This window comes from Ornithodoros turicata, chromosome 1, assembly GCF_037126465.1.
Source record: "Ornithodoros turicata isolate Travis chromosome 1, ASM3712646v1, whole genome shotgun sequence".
Taxonomy (NCBI): Eukaryota; Metazoa; Arthropoda; class Arachnida; order Ixodida; family Argasidae; genus Ornithodoros; species Ornithodoros turicata.
In genome coordinates this window covers 130983850-131005729 of record NC_088201.1, presented here as the reverse complement: position 1 = coordinate 131005729, position 21880 = coordinate 130983850, and the positions used below count along the sequence as shown (strand labels likewise).

The 21880-nt window shown below is 45.2% G+C and overlaps 1 protein-coding gene across 5 annotated transcripts in view; it reads left to right on the top strand.

The window, feature by feature from the left end:
• Positions 1 to 21880, top strand: part of LOC135369020 (uncharacterized) — a 142337-nt gene that overhangs the window by 25610 nt on the left and 94847 nt on the right. For all 5 annotated transcript variants that reach the window (XM_064602633.1, XM_064602650.1, XM_064602641.1 and 2 more), the window contains 3 exons: positions 10859 to 10891; positions 17830 to 17868; positions 19833 to 19892. In XM_064602633.1, the coding sequence (XP_064458703.1) occupies positions 10859 to 10891; positions 17830 to 17868; positions 19833 to 19892 (132 nt within the window). The remainder of the gene's footprint in view (positions 1 to 10858; positions 10892 to 17829; positions 17869 to 19832; positions 19893 to 21880) is intronic.

The following is a 21880-nucleotide window of genomic DNA, read 5'->3' as shown; positions in this document are numbered from 1 at the left end:
TTTTAATTGCGAGACTTCACTCTCGTATCGTAACCGCTTTTAAAGAGGAACAATAACCCTGCATTGTAAGTTTAATACGAGCCTGTTTCACTGTTGGGGAAAAGCTGAGCGTGATCATCAGACCGCGGAATTATATGCACTAAAAATCCACTAGATATGCATGCAATCATGCAGCAACAAACGACGAAACATACATAAAACATGCAGCTAAAGTGGTAAAGCAAGCATTAAACATGCAGCAAATTCGGCAAAAAGTGCAGAAATATGCAATATGCGCGTGGTTTATTTTCATGCGTGTTGTACAGAATCTCAGGGTACACTCTACATTTACAACATCAAGAATGACTAGTCGAATGTTACACCCCGATCGACTACTGGTAGTTCTGGTGACAGTCGGCCACGATATACCGCTCCACATCTCGTCGCACCAGTGCGACCTACGTTTCCATTTTTTTCTTTCTATTTCTATTCTATTCCATTCTATACAACTCCAAGTTTTCGGGGCTGAAACTTTGGCATCTCTCTGTAAGCACAGGCTTGTATACTGAAAAGCTCCTCTCAACAACATTGCTTTGGTGACCAAAGCGATAAATGCTAGGATTCTCTTCCCTCTCTCTCCCCTGGAGATTCACCTTGCAATATGAGTAGGAATCGTTTTCTGACGAAGGGGTCGGGCTATTGACAAGCAAGGCCAAGCGTGGGACAAGCCTATTATACCAGACGACCAGATGGGAGAATTCCCTAAAAAATAAAGCGAAAAGGGGGTTAAGTTCCACTGAGCTGAAAATCTGGACACGACGGGGAAGTGTGCTGAATACGGCTTGACGAGGAAGAAAGGTATTTGGAGTACTGAGTAGCAAATACTGAGTACCAAAATATCCGAAAGAGTATTTAAAATACTGTATTTTGAGTACATACTCAAGATGCGTAAAAGTCTCAGTCGACTCCAATGCTGTTTCGCATGCGTCTGAAGCGAACGCAGGTTTCCGCGCGTCTTCGCGTGCCCGCCGCCTGAGAAGCTCGCGCCAGCCCGACGCACGCCGTTGAACACCATATTTATGCAAAAACATGCGTATATATTCTTACAAAGATGCACTGACGTCCGAAACATGCATTTTCATGCATTTTAAAGCTTTCACTAATGCATTCATATGGTCTCAACTATATTGCGTTCGAAGCTGTGCATGCTCTGGAAAGGAACATGCAAAACATGCAAATCCGCGGTCTGGATCATACGGAAGTGAAGACAGACTCAGATGCCCGCATTCACCAGTCCCACTTACCCACTGGTTTAGTGACGTCTGGTTTAAGTTGATCACGTGAGTACTTCGTCCGCCAATCACGCACAACCACCCCGCTGGTCTAACCCGGGTACCGTGAGGCCCATGGCGGCCTCCATGGAGTTTGTGTGCACAACGCATAGGCCTAATCTACGCTTCGCCGGAAATTTTTCTGCGAAATAGGTAAGTTTTGACTTGTACACCTACTAGAAACGTTCGTAAGGCTAATGTTGTTGCACTGCAATCAATATTTGCCCTCAACGTCTAACTTCGTTCGCGGTTCACACGACATAAACCCCGCGGCCTAGCGATGGTCTAACTTCCATGTATTTGCATAGGACTGATTTAAACTAGGGGTGAGGTAGTTTAAAGTCGGTCTACCGCGGAGCAGCTGTGAACGAGCCTTTCGAGAAACAACCCAATAATAGTTTTTGCTGGCCGCTGTTGCCTAGTTTCCAAGTCGAAATTGCGCAAATTAAGCAAAAAGAACGTTGTGAGGAACCCGTGAGCGAAGTAAGTGAAGTAATAAACCCGCCGCTGAGTTAAAAGTTAACGATCGGTATGAAGTAGAATTTTGAAATCCGCCCTCCTAATTTAGGACCAACATCGTCAAGGTTAGTGATGTCAACATTGGCAGCTAGACACAAGTCGCTTTCCGATCCAAAGCTGACAGGAGGTCGTGCAGAAACAGCTCTTACATCCAGCAATGAAAACGACGCTGATTATGCGTGGTACTTTTAATACAGCCCCTAGTGCCTCTATTATACATCACTAACAATAGTTCGTACTGTGCTGCCGTTGCTGGTTCTGATTGATACATTTAACGACTTGCTGCACACTACAGTGATCGCCGGTTCTTGTGAACGAGCTTTGTGTTCCTAGATTACTGTTAAGTGTTTCCTGTTAAAAATGCATCCATCATGTTTGTCTTCTAAACTAAACGGAGGTCTCAAGAGGAATGGGGGGGGGGGGGGGGGTTCCATGGAGCACTTATACCTCCATGTGCCTTACAGCTATACAGCGGAGTATGGTACATGTTACCCAGCATGTAAAGGCACAAATGCCAAACACGTAGCTCGCCTTCGAAATGTGCGAGTGACATTCCAAAATAGTAGCATTGAGAGGGAACCTGGAGTTATATGTTGGATGTCCCAGTGCATTAACAAGGTACAATATTTCAGGTCTGACTCTGGAAAGGGCAACATATGGAGGAAGCTCGATATCCCCTTGGAAGCTTGATTTGGTTGCCCAGAAAGATGCAAGCCCCATAGGAAAGCACTGTTGTGTTCTGTCATTATGAAAACACTAATGTGTTTTTGGAAATCGCTATGAGCATGTTTCTTGGCACAATTTTGTGCTGGTGAGATCTGGCTATGCTTATCGGCTTCAATGCAGGGTGCTGCTTATATGTCGACTGGGAGAAATTTTGACAAAAAAGCTTGTCTTTAGGATATCCGACTTGGTTATTCGATAAAAGTACAGGTAGAAATATCCCGCAGAGGCATACAAGGAAATATTGCGAGCAGTGTTTTGTGTCAACGAATTTGTATGGACAAATGAGAGCCTTCACGGGAACATATAAACACAACACTAGAGTGTCAAGCAGCCCATGTAGTTATGATGTCGATACCACTGTCAGGTGTGTGCAGATGCTCCGTGCAAATTTGTGAGCAGGTTTCACCTTGCCGGTTCAGGAGAAAATCCACAGAGAAGTGAAGGTCTCAAAATTTTATAAGGACGCACATGTAAGTACATGTATAGCTAAAATGTGTACTCTACCGCTTCCAGCACACCACACCAGAAGGGGAGGGCAAATATGCCAACAACCAACATTTCTGGAATGATGGTGTACCGTAATATTAGAAAATATTGAAGGTGACAGCTACTTGCTTTTATGCTCACATTTATCATCTGCTAACTGTAAATGTGGCTTTGTAGACTGCCACCGCAAGACACAAAACACAAGAGACCTGGCTGCAGACTTTATCAAAGCAACATATTTCTGGGATGCGGTTACTGCCAATACAAGCCCATGACCATGATTCACAGAGTGTTCCCTTTCATTGTGTGAGCAGCACTGTGTGTGCCCAACACTTTGTTTCTTTTCTTCCAAATTATCTGTTATGGGCACAGCAGTGCCTGTACTTCATGCTTTTGAGTTGTTTCTTTGCATTAAATCAATAAAACTTGTTACGCATTTCCACAAGGATTATTATTATTCAGGATACCAACTATCAGTTGTGAAGTACAGATGTATGTACCATGCCACATGCTATGGAAAAAAGAAATATTTACTACATTGTGCATGGACACACAACTCCAATGAATTGATAGTGCAACAGAGCGGAATTGGGCAGTTCATGAAAAGCAGAAGCACTAGCTGACACTCTTACTGGCACAGGAAGTACCAATACTGAACAGTTGAAATTACTGCTGTACATTGGACATAAAGAGTGATTGAATACCGGAAATGATGTCTGTTACACATAACGAACAAATAGAGATCATGAAAAAGGGAACTGTGACGGGGGACATGTAGGGTGTGTCTGAACTGATGCAAAGAGAACCAGTAACACAATTACCAGTGCCGTGAAATATGTGTAGATCACAGGGACCTCTTGTTATTGGTAATGCTGTTTTCCCACGTTGTACTGCGGCGCATAAGTACATCGATCTATCTGAAATGCAGCTATGGTGAGGACAGTCACCACGTGGCAGATTGACATTTGTATCGTCTGTGCTAAATCATGGGTATCATTATGATGTGACTGCAGATGTATGACAGATCACGTGATCTGAGAACACAGGCATGCTCATTTTTTGCAAGATTTCCTGGCAAATCTCACATGCTATGCATTGTTGACAGCTGTCATGACACTGATGTCATGACATGGTGGCGACACGTATGTCAACGACACTCCAGCTTTACACTGGTGTGATCTGTGCAGTTGTTGTGTAGTCTCATATGCTGCAAGGCAAATCTTGAAGAATAGAAAAACACGGTCCTGTGTAATCAGCTCACAAGATTTATTATATAGATCTGCATTCACATCCACATTGCAACCATGCCTCAATTTAGCATTGATGTCCATATGCCAGTAATTTCGTTCTTTTGTGTCTGTCTTCAACGTGTGGTAAATAGCTGAGTTCGAGCAATAAGTATAGAATAGTAGAAATTGTAGTAATACTGCATGAACCAAACCAATGACCACTTCTAACATATACTTCACTTCACTGTACTTTCAATTATGTTGCAACTTTGTTCTCCTTACACCAGTACAGGTACGTTGCTAAGTGCCCACGGTTCTTCCTTTTTTCACATGTCCTGTATATTACCTGATAGGAACAGGTACTCCCATTTCGTACTAACTCACCTCTGCCTTGACTCACACTCCACCGCTGAATGCACACCAGTGGATGAAGGATGAACGCAATATGGGCATACTACCGTCACAAAATTCTGATGTACTTAAGGCCGTTGTTATTTATTTATTTATTTATTTATTTCCATACGTTGAGGACCCCCAAGGGGGTATTACACAACAGAGGGGCAAGGGATAAACAAGGAAAAAGACAAGCAAGCCAAACATGCAAAAAAAAAGAAAAAAAAGAGCAAAAAATATTTCAACAGATATGCAACCAATATACAACAGAATAGATGAGCAGTACTCACTTAGAAATGATAGTGGATGAATACAAAAGGAAAAGACTGTCGAGGTGAGAAAAGAAAAGAAAAAAAAAAGAGGTGGCGGAAAGTGACGCTGGAGCGATCATGAGATATAGACTATGTTTTGTAGTGTTGGGTGATGGCAGCCTTAAAGCGGGCAGGGTCTTGCATGGAAACGAGCGACTCCGGCAGGTGATTCCAGTCCCGAACTGTTTTAGGAATGAAGGAGTACATGAAAGAATTAGTATGACATTATGGGATTCTAATCTTGTGAGCGTGGTCGTGACGTGAAGAGACGTATTCCGCAGGGGGGAAAGACGATCACGAGTGTTTCTGTTATAGAACAACTTATGGAAAAGACACAGACGGGAGACCGTTCGTCTGAATGTGAGATGGTGAATGCCAAGGTTTTTAGTCCCGAGACGCTACAATACGACGAATAATTGGAGGTGATGAAGCGTGCGGCTCTGTTCTGAACTGATTCCAGGGCATGTACCCAAGCAGCACAATGTACTGGAAGTCGAGTGCAATAGGGGTGGACGGTATGTGTCTTATCAATGTTCTTTAGTTTCACCAGTCTGTTCAAGGCCTTCCACCTACACGTCCACCCCTATTGCACTCGACTTTCAGTACATTGTGCTGCTTGGATATCAAATACTCCTTGTGTGGATCCCAAGCAGCAGAGGCGTATTCTAATTTGGGTAGTACGAATCCTCGATAAGATTGGAGTTCGATGTGAGGCGGAGCAAGTGCAAGATGGCGGCGAAGATATCCCAGGGTCCTGTTTGCCTCAGACACAATCTTATCAATATGCAGGGACAAACGCATTGCTGAATCTAAATGCAGGCCGAGGTATTTATATGTGGGAACGAATAACAGCTGGGAGCCGTGTAACTGATAAGGGGAGACATGTGAAGGGGAACGTGAGAAGGACATGACCTTGCACTTAGTGATGTTGAGAGACATGGACCAAGTGTTACACCATCGGGACACCGCGAATTCTATGTTATCAGCATCATTACAACTAATTCTAATGTGTATGAATCTGCCACTGGAACGCCCACAGGAAAGAGTGCCTAACTGCTGTTACAATGCAACGCACCACAGCACTCATTTACATTTGGAAAGATTGAAGCTTCCTTCCTTCACATCATCACCAGGAGAATATGTGGCGCCTGAAGCGTACTAGTTTTGCTGCATAACCGGCACAAAATGCATGTGACATATGATACACCTTCTTATTTAGTTTGTTTCAGGAAAGCAATACGCAATACAATACGTGTAGAAAACTAATTGTCGTACAGATATGTGGCTGGAACGTGACTAACTCTGCTTAAATTCATGAAAAAAATGTCATTGTAAGAGTAGAAACCATTGCTTCAGGAATATTGTGGTTGTGTGTGCAGAATTTTTCCTTTCTTCTAAAGAGGAGTTTCGGACTACCTCTACCTCTGTTTCTTTTTGTAACCCTGCCTCCTCCCACTTCTTTTTTGTAATGCACCCGTATGGGTACATAAAGTTCAATAAAGTTTAATGAAATAACTATATGCCCTTCAAGTGTGCCAACAAAGATGTGTTTGCCCACAATCCGTGAAACTGTTGTTGCTGTTAGGAGCTGTTAACTTGCAAACCCCCCCACCCACCCACACCACCACCCCATACGTCACCTATTAATTTCCAGAATACATCAGCTGAAGACATCGCATGTTCATCACTGGCTATTGAAGTTAGGTGGTCAGCCATGCACAAACATCAATGTTATTTTTCTGCATATTAAGCAATGTCCCACATTTCTGCTCCCAGACTTTGTCCTTCATGATGCAGTATACCGCGTTCACTACTCTAATATACAAAGTTACAACTGCCAAAGTGTGTCAAAAGATAACAGAAAATGTGGAAGAAAGATATACAAATCTGTATTTCCCAAAAAAATAATAGCAGCACATTGTAGATAAGATGCATCTGATTTCAAGTTTCATTCTTTTCTTTATAGGAGCTTATTTGCATTGCATTCATTTGTCCATTGCAGCCTTCCACTTACTGTCCATTACATATCAATACAGAAAGCTGGCAGACAATGATCAGTGCTGTTGTTTGCTTTGATATTCCACGGTGTTGTTTCTCAAGAAATAGCATAATCTCTCAGCACACAGCTGTGCAGTTTATAACTGCGTAACTACGAGGTGCACAAATGCATGCAGGGGCACATGCACAAATTTTTCAGAGCTTTACCATCTGTAGTTCAGGTTGTCCGCAATACAGGACAGTGTAGAAAACTGGGAACAGTCAGAACTATAGCATTACTTAAAAGCTAAAAAAGAAAATTCCCAAGAACGCTGTATAGAGCTGCTGATGTAATTTGCACAATTGGACAGTGGCAGTTCTCAAAGCAGCCTTGCCAAAGGAGAAGCAGAGGTCACACGGGCCTCTCATGTGATTTTACTGTCAAAGTTCAGCTATCTGTGTCAAAGTGAAGTCACCATAGAAATTCCTTCTGAAAAGCTTAAATTAAAAGCCTCAGCTGGCATATTATAGCATGGCATCAGCTGTGGAGAGTTTTTAGGCATTGGTGGTGGTGATTGTTTGGCATGTAATGGTGCAATGATAATGGAAGTGAGGTTGTTTACAATGCCAGTATGGAGTCAAGAGGGGAGCTTATAAAGAATGAGTGCAGAAATATACATAAGTCCCTGACCAGGTATGTAAAAGTGTTTCCTCAATAATATATGACTCTGAACAAGCAAGCGCAATGCAAATAGCAGCACGGATTTGCTTGTAGCTGATGTTGCAGCTGTTGTTCTATAGGTTTGCCTTTGTCCATTGCATGTTTGCTCCACCCTTGAAACACCATTATTAAGACAAATAAGACCTTCTGTACGAGATATTTTATCCACTTTAACAGCAAAGAGAAGATTGTTTGTATTTTGTGTATGTGGTCTCAATAAACAACAAATTCTGAATGGCTCGGATCTATTGTAACGACACTAAAGTGTGCCCTTTTATTTTTACAGATATGGCACCTGTGATGCCAAGTGCGCTCAATATATGACTGTAGGCCAAGTGTGTACATTCCCATTATGTTAAGTTCCAGCAAGTGACAGTCACAGCACAGCCAGTCTTTGTTAGCTGAACAGAATAAATCAATTCAGTGCTTGATGATTTGTACAGGAATGTTATATGCGGAGATGCGCAGATAAAGGAGGTCAGAGTTAACCATAGCACCACACTGATAGAACGCTAGGAGGTCACGACACTGACAACTTCCACACAACTCACAGGCAAGGGCACCCTAGGTAACACAACGAAAACAGCGCTAACACACACACACACACACACACAGGACGCGGATGTTAACAGGATTGCACAGTTCGTTTTCCGTAATGCGCCCGAACAAACGCAGCCAGCGAAGCGATGCTTTAATGCGTTGCAGATTTGTGACACCTTGTAAAGTACCACGTCAATTTCTTGAAACCATAACACTCTAAAAGTTATGCGTGTGGGAGTCCGATGCAGGATATGCCCACCCTTGCATCAATGTTATTGCTCTTTACTTGCAGTTAGCCTACCGTGATAATGCGCCTGCACACACGCTACGCACATGACACCAGACTTGAAAGCGTAAAAACACGCTGTTGACATGCCCCAACGATCGAAAGGCTATCTTGATCGTTGCAATTTACCACACGGGCCGCACAACAAACGATAAACAAGCGATGGTCCATGGAGGTGCAGTTATTATACGCGACCACAATCGACGACCGAACATTGACAAAAGTATAACGACCGCCTCTACGAGAATACGTACTCCTGCCTCTTCAATAACATGGCAAACGCACTCTTTGTACATTGTTTTAGCGGTCATATTGGTTTCGTATTACCCAACCACGCACACAATCATAAAATGGTAACTTGGTACGAATCATCTTCGTTGGTAGCGTACAAGCTTGCAATGCGAGGAGTACGGCATTCTCACAATTCCATCGCACCGCATCTCTCAAAAAATTACACCTTAGACGAAGTTGTGTGTACCGACCAGCCGAAGGAAAACGATGATGATCAAATGTAGACGGAGAGAACGATGCTCGTGGTGCTTGCATGTACGGGCGACTCTCGATTTCGCTTCCAGCCTGACGATTGCTGGGGATTGCGAAACCTCGAGGAAGTCAACAAGCCAACCGCAGCCAAAGCGAAAGCTGGCCGGGACGTCACTGGTTTGAGCGGTCTATCGGACGGAAAACAAAAAAATTGATTTCTCCGTAAATACAGGGTATCTGGCCAAACTTTATATTGGAGGTACACTCAGTAGCCACCAAGCTTTGTACCTGCTCGCTTTTGTTGTGATCTGTGACAACGAATTTTCCCCGGAGCTGACCTCTAAGCTTTGCAGATTACGTGATCAATGAAGGTGGGTAATACGACCGCAGTGTTAGCATTTCTGTACATCAGAATGGTCGTGAGTTTGTAGTACATGTCTGGTAAGATTTCATTTAGCTATTTTCATAAGTATTAGACACGCTTTTTCCTGAAACAATTAAATAGAATAGTTGGCATCCATGCACCAACTATTTTGTATTGAACTATTTTACACGAAACACATGAAACGCTTTATATATCCGAATTATTCGCACAAGCGTCAAAAGTGCTTTTGAGACACTAGTCACCTGGGTCGTTGGAAATGATGCTTTGCAGTGTACTGAACCAGGGCGTCGAAGCGAACCCGAACCGAAATCAAAACCTGAACTTCAACAGTTATTTTTTTACCGAACCAAATCACTATTTTATTGCCATATTCGAAGTCAATTTGAACCGGTTCTAATCACACGTACTTTTCCCAACCGGTTCGGAAAAGAAAACGTTTTTCTTTTTGTAAGGCGCTTGGACAAGGCTATTATTGAAATATGCGAAGGGGACACCCTAATGGAGGGCTAAAACTGCCTCATATCATATGCTACAAATGTTATTCAAAATCCCATCTACATGCGAATGCGATACACGATGCTTATAATACGTATGGTCATAGGCTTTGTGCCTGTACTGCATGGGTCAGATCCCAGCTGTGAGTCGTGTTTCTAACTATGTAGTACAAAACTTACTTTCGTTTCTTTGCGACCTTGATTCGTCTACTGTATTATTGTGACGACCTGGGCACCACACAGTAGGTAAAAGGATGCACTCATTATTTTACTAACATTTACTTTCTCCTGCTGGTGTTGAACAACGAGCGTGCGCGATTGTGTTGTCATCAACTCATGCATATCGTATCTATGTTTTGTCGAAACGCTGCTGACTTAATCCTTTCGTGGGAAAGCTTCCGTCCTGTTCTGGTATACACACTGGAGCGTATAACCGGAGATGTTTGCACCATTTTTTCTCCAACCGTTATGGATCCCAAATAAACCGTTTCTTACCGTTGTTTCCGCGTTCTGAGACTGGATCAGATCCGGACTAAAATGTCTGAAACGGAACAAGATGGGGTAACTTCGCAAACAATCCTGGTGGTTACTGCAGTGCATTCCAGTGAAGACTCCTGAGGGATGCTCGCATGTTTTTTGTGGTGGGTAGTTCTCTTGATCTACCCAAATCCCTGAGCAAGAGGATTAGCACACCGCTTCCTCTCTGTGCCACCATCATCTCTCATCTCCCTCCTTCCCACACCCTTCTCATACCCCCCTTCCCCCCTGAGTGCACCGAGCCGCCACTGCACAGCAGGCCGACCGCACCTTCGGCTTAAATCACCCCACCCTCCACCATCACTCTGAAACGGAAGGAACGCATAAACTTTTTTGTACACCCTGTTCCTAGATGTAAAAATAGTTGGGGTGAACGTTTCTCTGTCATGTAGACACTTTTAGCCGCCGTTTTTATACCCCTGCTTAGGAATCTTCACTCATGTTTGGTTTCTCCTATTTAGAAGGAGACGTGACTCAGGAAACACAGGAACCTGGTAAGTTGATTAAATATCTGCGTTCCTTTACCGCAAACTATGCAACAAGTCCAAAAGCCGAAACTGTTTGGAATAAACCGCTCCCTGTTTATAAATAAATGGCATTATAGTGTTCGACAGCACTACCAAGTTGGTAGAGCTGAACTATGCCGATAGATTTTCCTCAGACGCTGTCACACATACGCCGGCACAGTTCCCTTAGAAGTCGCCCCAGGACGCACATTTCTGATCGTGGACGGCATCCCCATTCCCCACAGAGAAAACAAAAACTGGATTAGGACCAGCCGTACGAGTGCCAATCATCCCGTTCCGCACGCTACGAGTAGCAGCCCGGAATTCTGAGCAGCAGTACAACAAAGTTGTCAGAACTGATTCATCACATTTTCATTCTGCGTTGGACTGTTGATAGGCTGGATAGGCTGGACTGTTGAAGGGCTGTTGATAGCCGGGCTCCACGGGCGGTATCTAATGTACAATTCCCTTTCTCATCTGCCCACGCCTCTTTCCATCTTCCTGGCTTTTCACCTCATACCTTTCTTTCAAGTTCGCTTTCTTACGTGTTCTTCTGCTATCAGGCAGAACTTGCATCAGAGGAGGTGTCCCTGAATTTTGGTAATGGAATTTGATAACTGTAATGATGTTTAATGAAAATGAAATTAAACTATACTTTAAACAGGTTAAAACAAATTTAACCTGTTTTTCATCGACTACACGGAACATCGAAATTCTCCTGTCTGAATTATCTAAAAAATAAAATAAACGATAAACAATCTAAAGCGAAACTATGTTACTTTTAAACTCGTAAAGTAAGAGCTCCTGCCAGCGCAGTAAGTTCAGAGCAACGTAAACAAACGAACAAGAAAACAACTGCCGGCCAATCAGGCTTTCGGCGTCCTCCTGAGGCGCCAAATTTAAAAGAAAAAAAAAACAAACAAACGTGGTTGGTGGACTCGGTAAGATTTGATTCACCGTTTAGGGCACTACGATTCGGATTCTCGAATCTCAAAAGCCTGCCTAGGACTCCAGGATTCGCTGATTCGGTTGGCCCATACCAAGTAAAGAACAAAGAACAGAAAAGTGGTTGAGACAAGTTGACTCTCCCAGATGCTGTCACTGTGGTGCAATGGAGGATATGGAGCCCGTTCTTCTTCATTGCCCACACTACCAGCCTTCCCGAACCGCACTTTCCCGGTCTCTTAGTCAGCTGGACGCTCGACCCTTCTTTCTATCAAAATTTGTTGGTCCCTGGCCGAATCCAGCCCACGAACTCTCGCACTCGAAGCTCTTTTGGCCTTTTTAGACACAATAGGACATCGATGCTTATTTTGAAGGGGTTCATCATTCCCCACATCACCACCAGCAATGGGGTAGAATATCACCCCTGACGATGAAACTCCACATTCATCATCTTTACGTAACGTTGTTGTTAAGGCAGAACAAGTGAAAGGCCACGTTTACTTATTCTGCCATCCGCCCACATGCTCTGCCCACCCCGTTGGCCTCTTCAGTAATCCGTATATGGGATGCGCGCTGTCGAATTTACGCATTTTTCGTAGACACCCCTCACAAAAACACTGTTGGGGGTGTTGCCATAGTACGAGTAGTATAAGAGGGGGAAAATTAGCAGGAGCTCTTTTGGCTGCACGTATAGCATATGTTTGTAAACCAAATGTCGCCATGTCAGTACTGGACAGCATTTTCGGCCTTGTTGGGCCATCATCAGCAGTACGCAGGCAGGCAACGTTTGAGCGGATGGCGTCAGAAGGTCACGTGGCACGTGATGCCTCCCGTCAGGGTGTCCAAAGACACCTCTGAAAGCCCAGCGCAAAGCAAGTGAAGCGTAGAACGGAAAAGAAAATTAGCAAGAGCTCTTTGGCTACATGTGTAGCACATGTTTGTAAGTCCAACGTCGCCATGCCAGTACTGGACAGCTTTTTCGGCCTTCTTGGGCCTCATCAGCAGTACGCATGCAGGCAGCGTTTGAGCGGATGGCGTCAGAAGGTCACGTGACATGTGATTCTTCCCGTCAGGGTGTCCTAAGACACCTCTGAAAGCCCAGTGCAAAGCCAGTGAAGTGTACAAGGGGACAAAAAATTAGCAGGAGCTCTTTGGCTGCACGTATAGCATATCTTTGTAAGTCAAACGTCGCCATGCCAGTACTGGACAGCTGTTTCCGCCTTGTTGGACCATCATTAGTAGTACGTAGGAAGGCAACGTTTGAGCGGGTGGCGTCAGAAGGTCACGTGGCACGTGATGCCTCCCGTCAGGGTGTCCTAAGACACCTCTGAAAGCCCAGTGCAAAGCCAGTGATGTGTGTAATGGGGAAAAAAAATAGCAGGAGCTCTTTGGCTGCACGTATAGCATATGTTTGTAAGTCAAACGTCGCCATGCCAGTACTGGACAGCTGTTTCGGCCTTCTTGGGCCTCATCAGCAGTACGCAGGCAGGCAACGTTTGAGCGGATGTCGTCAGAAGGTCACGTGGCACGTGATGCCTCCCGTCAGGGTGTTCTAAGACACCTCTGAAAGCCCAGTGCAAAGCCAGTGAAGTGTAAGGGTGAAAAAATTAGCAGGAGCTCTTTGGCTGCACGTATAGCATATGTTTGTAAGTCAAACGCCGCCATGCCAGTACTGGGCAGCTGTTTCGGCCTTGTTGGGCTTCATCAGCTGTACGCGGGCAGGCAACGTTTGAGCGGATGGCGTCAGAAGGTCACGTGGCACGTGATGCCTCCCGTCAGGGTGTCCTAAGACACCTCTGAAAGACCATGCTATACGTGCAGCCAAAGAGCTCCTGCTAATTTTCCCCCTTATATATATATAAGGGAAAAGAAAATTAGCAAGAGCTCTTCGGCTGCACGTGTAGTATATGTTTGTAAGTGAAAGGTCGCCATGCCAGTACTTTACAGCTGTTTCGGCCTTCTTGGGCCTCATCAGCAGTACGCAGGCAGACAACGTTTGAGCGGATGGCGTCAGAAGGTCATGTAGCACGTGATGCCTCCCGTCAGGGTGTCCAAAAACACCTCTGAAAGCCCAGTGCAAAGCCAGTGAAGTGTATAAGGGGGAAAAAATTAGCAGGAGCTCTTTGGCTGCACGTGTAGCATATGTTTGTAAGTCAAACGTCGCCATGCCAGTACTGGACAGCTGTTTCCGCCTTGTTGGGCCATCATCAGTAGTACGTAGGAAGGCAACGTTTGAGCGGGTGGCGTCAGAAGGTCACGTGGCACGTGATGCCTCCCGTCAGGGTGTCCTAAGACACCTCTGAAAGCCCAGTGCAAAGCCAGTGATGTGTGTAATGGGGAAAAAAATTAGCAGGAGCTCTTTGGCTGCACGTATAGCACATGTTTGTAAGTCAAACGTCGCCATGCCAGTACTGGACAGCTGTTTCGGCCTTGTTGGGCCATCATCAGTAGTACGCAGGCAGGCAACGTTTGAGCGGGTGGCGTCAGAAGGCCACGTGGCACGTGATGCTTCCCGTCAGGCTGTCCTAAGACACCTCTGAAAGCCCAATGCAAAGCCAGTCAAGTGTATAAGGGGAAAGAAAATTAGCAAGAGCTCTTTGGCTGCACGTTCAGCATATGTTAGTAAGTCAAACGTCGCCATGCTAGTACTGGGCAGCTGTTTCGGCCTTGTTGGGCCATCAGCAGCAGTACGCAGGCAGGCAACGTTTGAGCGGATGGCGTCAGAAGGTCGCCATGGCAGTACTGGACAGCTGCTTCGGCCTTCTTTCGCCTCATCAGCAGTACGCAACAAGCAACGTTTGAGCGGATGGCGTCAGAAGGTCACGTGGCACGTGATGCCTCCCGTCAGGGTGTCCTAAGACACCTCTGAAAGCCCAGTGCAAAGCCAGTCAAGTGTGTAGGGGACAAAAAATTAGCAGGAGCTCTTTGGCTGCACGTAGAGCATATGTTTGTAAGGCAGACGTCGCCATGCCAGTACTGGACAGCTGTTTCGGCCTTCTTGGGCCTCATCAGAAGTACGCAGGCAAGCAACGTTTGGGTGGATGGCGTCAGGAGGTCACGTGGCACGTGATGGCTCCCGTCAGGGTTTCCTAAGACACCTCTAAAAACCCATGCTATACGTGCAGCCAAAGAGCTCCTGCTAATTTCCCCCTTATATATATATATGGGAAAAGAAAATTAGCACGAGCTCTTTGGCTACACGTGTAGCATATGTTTGTAAGTCAAACGTCGCCGTGCCAGTACTGGACAGCTGTTTCGGCCTTCTTTCGCCTCATCAGCAGTACGCAGGCAAGCAACGTTTGGGCGGATGGCGTCAGGAGGTCACGTGGCACGTGAATGCCTCCCGTCAGGGTGTCCTAAGACACCTCTGAAAGCCCATGCTATACGTGCAGCCAAAGAGCTCCTGCTAATTTCCCCCCTTATATATATATAAGGGAAAAGAAAATTAGCACGAGCTCTTTGGCTACACGTGTAGCATATGTTTGTAAGTCAAACGTCGCCATGCCAGTACTGGACAGCTGTTTTGGCCTTCTTGGGCTTCGTCAGCAGTACGCATGCAGGCAGCGGTTGAGCGGATGGCGTCACGAGGTCACGTGGCACGTGATGCCTCCCGTCAGGGTGTCCTAAGACACCTCTGAAAGCCCATGCTATACGTGCAGCCAAAGAGCTCCTGCTAATTTCCCCCCTTATATATATATAAGGGAAAAGAAAATTAGCACGAGCTCTTTGGCTACACGTGTAGCATATGTTTGTAAGTCAAACGTCGCCATGCCAGTACTGGACAGCTGTTTTGGCCTTATTGGGCTTCGTCAGCAGTACGCATGCAGGCAGCGGTTGAGCGGATGGCGTCAGAAGGTCACGTGACACGTGATTCCTCCCGTCAGGGTGTCCTAAGACACCTCTGAAATAGAGTCACTGTACCCGGGGGAAGAGTATCGCATTCGCTTTCCCCGTGCCGCCCCCTTGCTCATTCGCCGAGGCGCGTCACGTGATGCGTTTTCCTCCTCTTTGCTTCCAACCTCCCGCCGGGTCTATACGGGGAACGCAATAGCTGGGACGCATGTGCGCGTATGTTCGTGTGCCGCTCTTGGTTTTTTGTACGTGAAATGGATTTCAGAGAGCTGAGGAACTACGAACAACCATGTCTGGATGTTGTGCTGCAACGGGACAGAGTCAGGCAAAGCATTTTTCTGCATTCCGACGGGCAAAAGTGACGAGACGCGTAGATCGGCACAGAACCTGCCGGAAGAACTTCGCGCCTACGAATAACATACGTTTGAGCGAGGTAAATTTCGTGGCGTGTTTATTTTTTATTGCAGAACCTTTGCACACAGTATTGAATAACAGTTCAACTGTGCGAAGAACAGCCGGGCGTATCAAAGTAGTGCTTGTTGGATCTTCCCATTGCGTTCCCTGCCCACACTGCACACTGAAGTTGATGACAACATAGTGTAAGATCAGGGGCAGTGGAGGATGGTAATGCGTCGAAATATATGTAGATATGCACTATGAAAATTATTGAAACTTATGAAAACTATTCCTAAATACTGATCGAGGGGCAGTGGAGGATGGTAATGCGTCGAAATATATGTAGATATGAACTATGAGAACTATTGAAACTTATGAAAACTATTCCTAAATATTGAGCTGCAATAGTGAGTGAATCAACCTTGCAGAGGAAGACAACACCGTCACAAATTTCTGTGACCAGAGCATCGAGGAATATGCACAGGAAAAACCTGCAGACAAGTCATGTGATGGTCCCCTCGACGAGGTCGCAGTCTTAAACGAAACAAGCAAAGGCTGAGACGTAATGTAGTAACTTGAAGCTCACGGTCTACTCCTCATGGAGATCAACTGCTTGCGTTGGAGCGGGGGATTGGAATAACAACCCACAGCACTTTACATGCGCGTCAAAAAACGTTGGCATTCACATAGCCATTGAACGTGTGAAATAGAAATTTAATTGCGAAGAGATGAGAATAAAACTGGTGGAGGTTATTTATCTCAACCTGAAGCTGCACACACGAGCACTATAGTTTTATGTCCACAAAATAAGTGAACTAAAAGAAAAAAAAACTCATCTATAAAGCGCAAACGAGACTCGACGATGCCTTTTAGAGGCGAACACGCGCCAACAAAATTCGTCTGTTAGCTACAGAATACAACAAACTATACTGTAGTGGCGCTCGTGCCCTGTTTCATTAAGTATTAGCCGAGTCCCACCAGAGGAAGTCACAAAATTTTTGGTGCACAGCCGCGAAATCAAGGCGATGTAACACTGACTATAGCTATCCTAACACGCGATCCGCGGCGACTTGGAAGCAATATGGCTGCCGGAGCAGACGACGCGGAGCGGTTGCGGTACTCTTCCCCCGGTACAGTGACTCTACTCTTAAAGCCCAGTGCAAAGCCAGTGAAACGTATAAGGGGACAAAAATTAGCAGGAGCTCTTTGGCTGCACGTATACCATATGTTTGTAAGTCAAACGTCCCCATGCCAGTACTGGACAGCTGTTTCGGCCTTCTTGGGCCTCATCAGCAGTACGCAGGCAGGCAAGGTTTGAGCGGATGGCGTCAGAAGGTCACGTGGCACGTGATGCCTCCCATCAGGGTGTCCTAAGACACCTCGGAAAGCCCAGTGCAAAGCCAGTCAAGTGTATAGGGGAAAAGAAAATTAGCAAGAGCTCTTTGGCTGCACGTGTAGCATATGTTTGTAAGTCAAACGTCGCCATCCCAGTACTGGACAGCTGTTTCGGCCTTGTTGGGCCATCATCACCGGTATCTATCAGTATCCATCAGTAGTCATCCGCTCAAACGTTGCCTGCCTGCGTACTGCTGATGATGGCCCAACAAGGCCGAAACAGCTGTCCAGTACTGGCATGGCGACTTACTTACCTCATATATATATATGTACACACTTTGGTTGGACACCCTGTAGAATTTGGGTACGTGATATTTGTTCCCTTTTTTTCCTTACAGGTACCTATGCCTTTAATCCACCAGCACCACAGTACCAGAGTAAGTCGCCTTCATTTGAACCAGTATAAGTGTGGCTCAGAAACAAACATGATTCAGAGACAGCATCGCGCGCATTAGAGTGCGGGTTAGCTTGTTATCAGAATTTGTCCTCTGACGTCAGTCATCTTTCTGCAAAGTGAAGATTTATCTTGTAGCAACAAAGCTACACAATTACCACGCCAGCTAAAAAAAGTTGCGCGTGGGATACGTGCATGGACGTGCAATCAGGAGTATTCCGTTACGGTGCCTCTTGATCTTTCCTTTTCTTGATCTTTGATTTTAGTCATCCACTAAACAGTTCCTCAAGTGACGACGAGAATATGAGTTACATCACTGTATCAGCTGTTCAGGATATCTGAGGCCTCCTCACTCAGTAAAGTAGAAAGTGAAAATATGTGCGATGTCATATGCAAACCACATGCAGGTGACCATTCGGTACAGGAACGATTGCCATAGGCTCATTGGTCGGCACAAGATTTCAGCACGAGTTTCAGCACGATTCTTATCGAACTCGAGAGTTACCCTTGTAATGCAACCCAATACGTTCACGATATTCCGATGATGCAATTACAAGCAATCTACTGGATGAGTCATTTCCTTGCTTTCATGCGCTCTCCGAACATTTCGGATATGCAGGTTGGTTGCTTGACCTGCTCCCTTTTCTCACACAAGCGCCATCATTCCGTTCGCGTCTTATACCCCTGTCAGACGTACTAATTTAGTGTCACTTTCAGCGAGTACACTTGCAATAAGTGTCATTCTTTACGAGTCACACGGCATCTTTTAGTGACACTAGATGCAAAGTACACTTACGATGAAGTGAGTTCGCCAAACTCACTTCACTTTGCCTGCAAGAATCAAGTACGTAGCCTCCACGGCAGGAATTGCGTAACAAATGCCTATTTTTGGAAAAGGACCGGAATTTATATTTGGACAAGTTTCTTAAGACAGCGCTGATTTATATAAGAAAGACGTAAGGATTTTTTGGCGTCATTTACCGGTACTCTCGTTCACAGACTGCCCAGTAGAGTTCGTAATCCACTTCGCGGCAGCCATATTTGTTGACATTGCACGGTGGTTAAGTGTTTCCGGCGAAATACCCGCAGTGAAGCACTGAATAACGGAAGACAAAAAGACAGGGCGTCATGGTCTGAGATAGAAACCCATGCTATCAGAACATGGGAGGACCAAGCGAAACGCGAAAGTGTATGCTGACATCGGGGGCCAGTTGCACGCGCAAGACATAGTAAACACCACCAAAGAGGTGAAGAAGAATATTGAAAATTTGTCAAATAAATATACTTGTGTTGGTTCCCAACAATTATATTTATGACATTAAATCGACTTCAACTGCAAAGAAAATATTTATGAAATTTTTCTAGACGTAAGAAAAACGACTTTACCGAGAAAGTATGGTGCACTCCCCGATGTTTGGTGGGAGTTCAAGCTCGCCCATCGTCATCACCATGACTGCTTAGTGACACTTACTTATACCATGTAGCAGGAGCGTAGTGAAAGTGACATTACGGGACGGAGTGCACTTCAACTAAGTGACACTAAATTAGTACGTCTGACAGGGGTATTACTAGGAAACCGCGCTTCTTCTATATAGAAGTGCCTCCAGACTTCATAATATTCTAAACGTATTAGAATGTTGCTGGGATCCCCGAATTTTAGTTTCGTGTACTGGTTTTCATGTCTCTAGTGTTTTATCTGTTTTCAATCTGATATTGTACACATCCCATTTATTACTCTGGTGTTTATAAGCGAACCCCCAATCGTGCGTTGAATATACTCGCTAGCCTTTATTTTGTTCGACGCTGCAACTCAGCCTGTACAAGGAACATTACTACGGAGGGATTACATTGATCATCGTGTCTCCCTTCCCTGTTCTAATGTGTCGCCTCATGCTTTCGTCTTTCTTAACTGCTGCTTCAGCGTGACACGATGTATTTTCTGTACAGGTTCAACGTCTTTAAAGCCTGCGAAATCCCCTACCGCCGCGAGCACAACCCCCACCACCTGTAAGTAATCATTCTGGTGCAATATGTTTAGTCTGTGTATGGGATTCCATTTCGTCGAAAACCAAGGTATGAATGTCCATCATGTAAATATCATATCGATCAGTAAATGAATATACATTTCCGACTACCAATTACCATTGTCAAGCAGCGGATACCTTGAAAAATTCACTAATTTGAAATACATGCGATAATTTGGAGCAAGAAAGAAACACTTCGAAAAGAATAACAGAGTCGCGAAGCTTATTTTTACGGGCGGTCTTTTCAATAATATCAAGTGTCGATCACTCACACAGTGGCGTTCCAACCCAAAACAACAGGAACACACGACGAATGCAAATGTGAAATCGATCGCACTCGCCGCCACGCCTTGAAGCTTGGTTCGAGACATTGGGTCCCTGATCCTGATGTCTGACTCCCACGCGGTCGGTTGTTTACTACGATGCACCGGCGTTACTACGTTGTCGAGCCAAAAATTTTGTCACTTGGGTACAGGTTCTGGATCGGAGATAAAGATGCGCTTCTGATTCCAAAATGGTTATTCAAACCGGTTGGCGAAAAAATAAAACCTCTCAATACTTGTTCGCTGCCTAAAATATGAAACTGTACGTACAATACCGACCATGTTTGTTAATTGTCTGGTAGGTGAACGTAATTGAACGCATGTAACAGAAGGAGCCTAGGGTTGGCTCGACACGGGCACAGCCTCCACGGTCTTGTGACTCATCAGTGGTCAAGTATGACAACTTTACCTGAATGACGATGAGTTAGGAGTTTCATCTCCAGGAGCCATACTCTACCTCATTGAACAAAATAAAGCATGTGAATCAGGCAATCGATAATCTCTGTTGACGAACACATGGCTGCTTTGCAAACGATCGCAGCAGCATGACATGATCTAGAGCAGGGGTCAAACACGCGTCCCGCACTCAACTGTTCTATGGTCCGTTCAAGGCTCCTGACCGCCACACAGAAGAAAGCTGCTCTCACAACAGAAATAGTCGTAATAAGAATGAAGAATCACGAATGAAACGGAACTTTCAGGCAATGTTTTTAAGTCCTGTTCAGCAGCCCTGTCCATGTTATGCATTCACACCGCTTTTACGCTAGAGCAGTACCTTGTCCAGAAATGGACTTCTGTACCGATCTTCGAACGAGGGAATGTTTACGGGAAAATATTTATGGTTATATGCGTTGGTAGCCAAACTGTATTGAGCAATCTCAAAATTCCCAAATTTCAAGGGTGTGTTGGAGAAAACCATGGAGGTGTAGGGAAATACCTGCGCTGCATTTGTGAAGGACGGAACCGCTGGTCCGCTCTACACGTTCACACTGTAATCCATGAAAGCCGAAGAGGAACTGAACACGTCATAAGTCGTGACGTGATACTTGAGCAATAATCTTGCTGGGAGCGCCGGGTCTGCCCGTCTGCTACTCGTCTGCTCTTGCACGGCATAGACAGCAAACATGGCGGTTGCGTGACGTGTCTATACAGAACTCTAATCAAATATCTAAATCAGCAGAAGGTTCTTACGACAGTAAAAGGGGAACAGAAACGTAGATATGACGACCGCCTCATAGCAACTGCCTAGAGAATATACAGAAGCAAGTGTGTTGATGTAGGAAACGTGTGCTGTTTACAGCGGACACTGTTTTTCACGTCCCTGAATGATATACAATACAGATGTATAGTTCGCAACTGATTTCATGATCAAAACGGCATTATACGTATTCGCAGTGCAGACCATGAGTACAGATCGAATAACTAACCGAAGTAGCTTTTTGAAGCGGAGGTGCGTATAGTGCCTGCATTCGTGGCGTTGGTTCCATTACAAGTTCGGTTCGACGCTCTGCTACGTTGACAGTGACGTGTTGTTGTTGAGAACTAAATGGAAACGTTACTGGGTGTCCGCCGAGATTTGGAGGAGATTTCGCGTCCCCGTCTAGGTACCTGCTGATAAACAACCGAGTCTTTCTTTCTTGGCTTGATG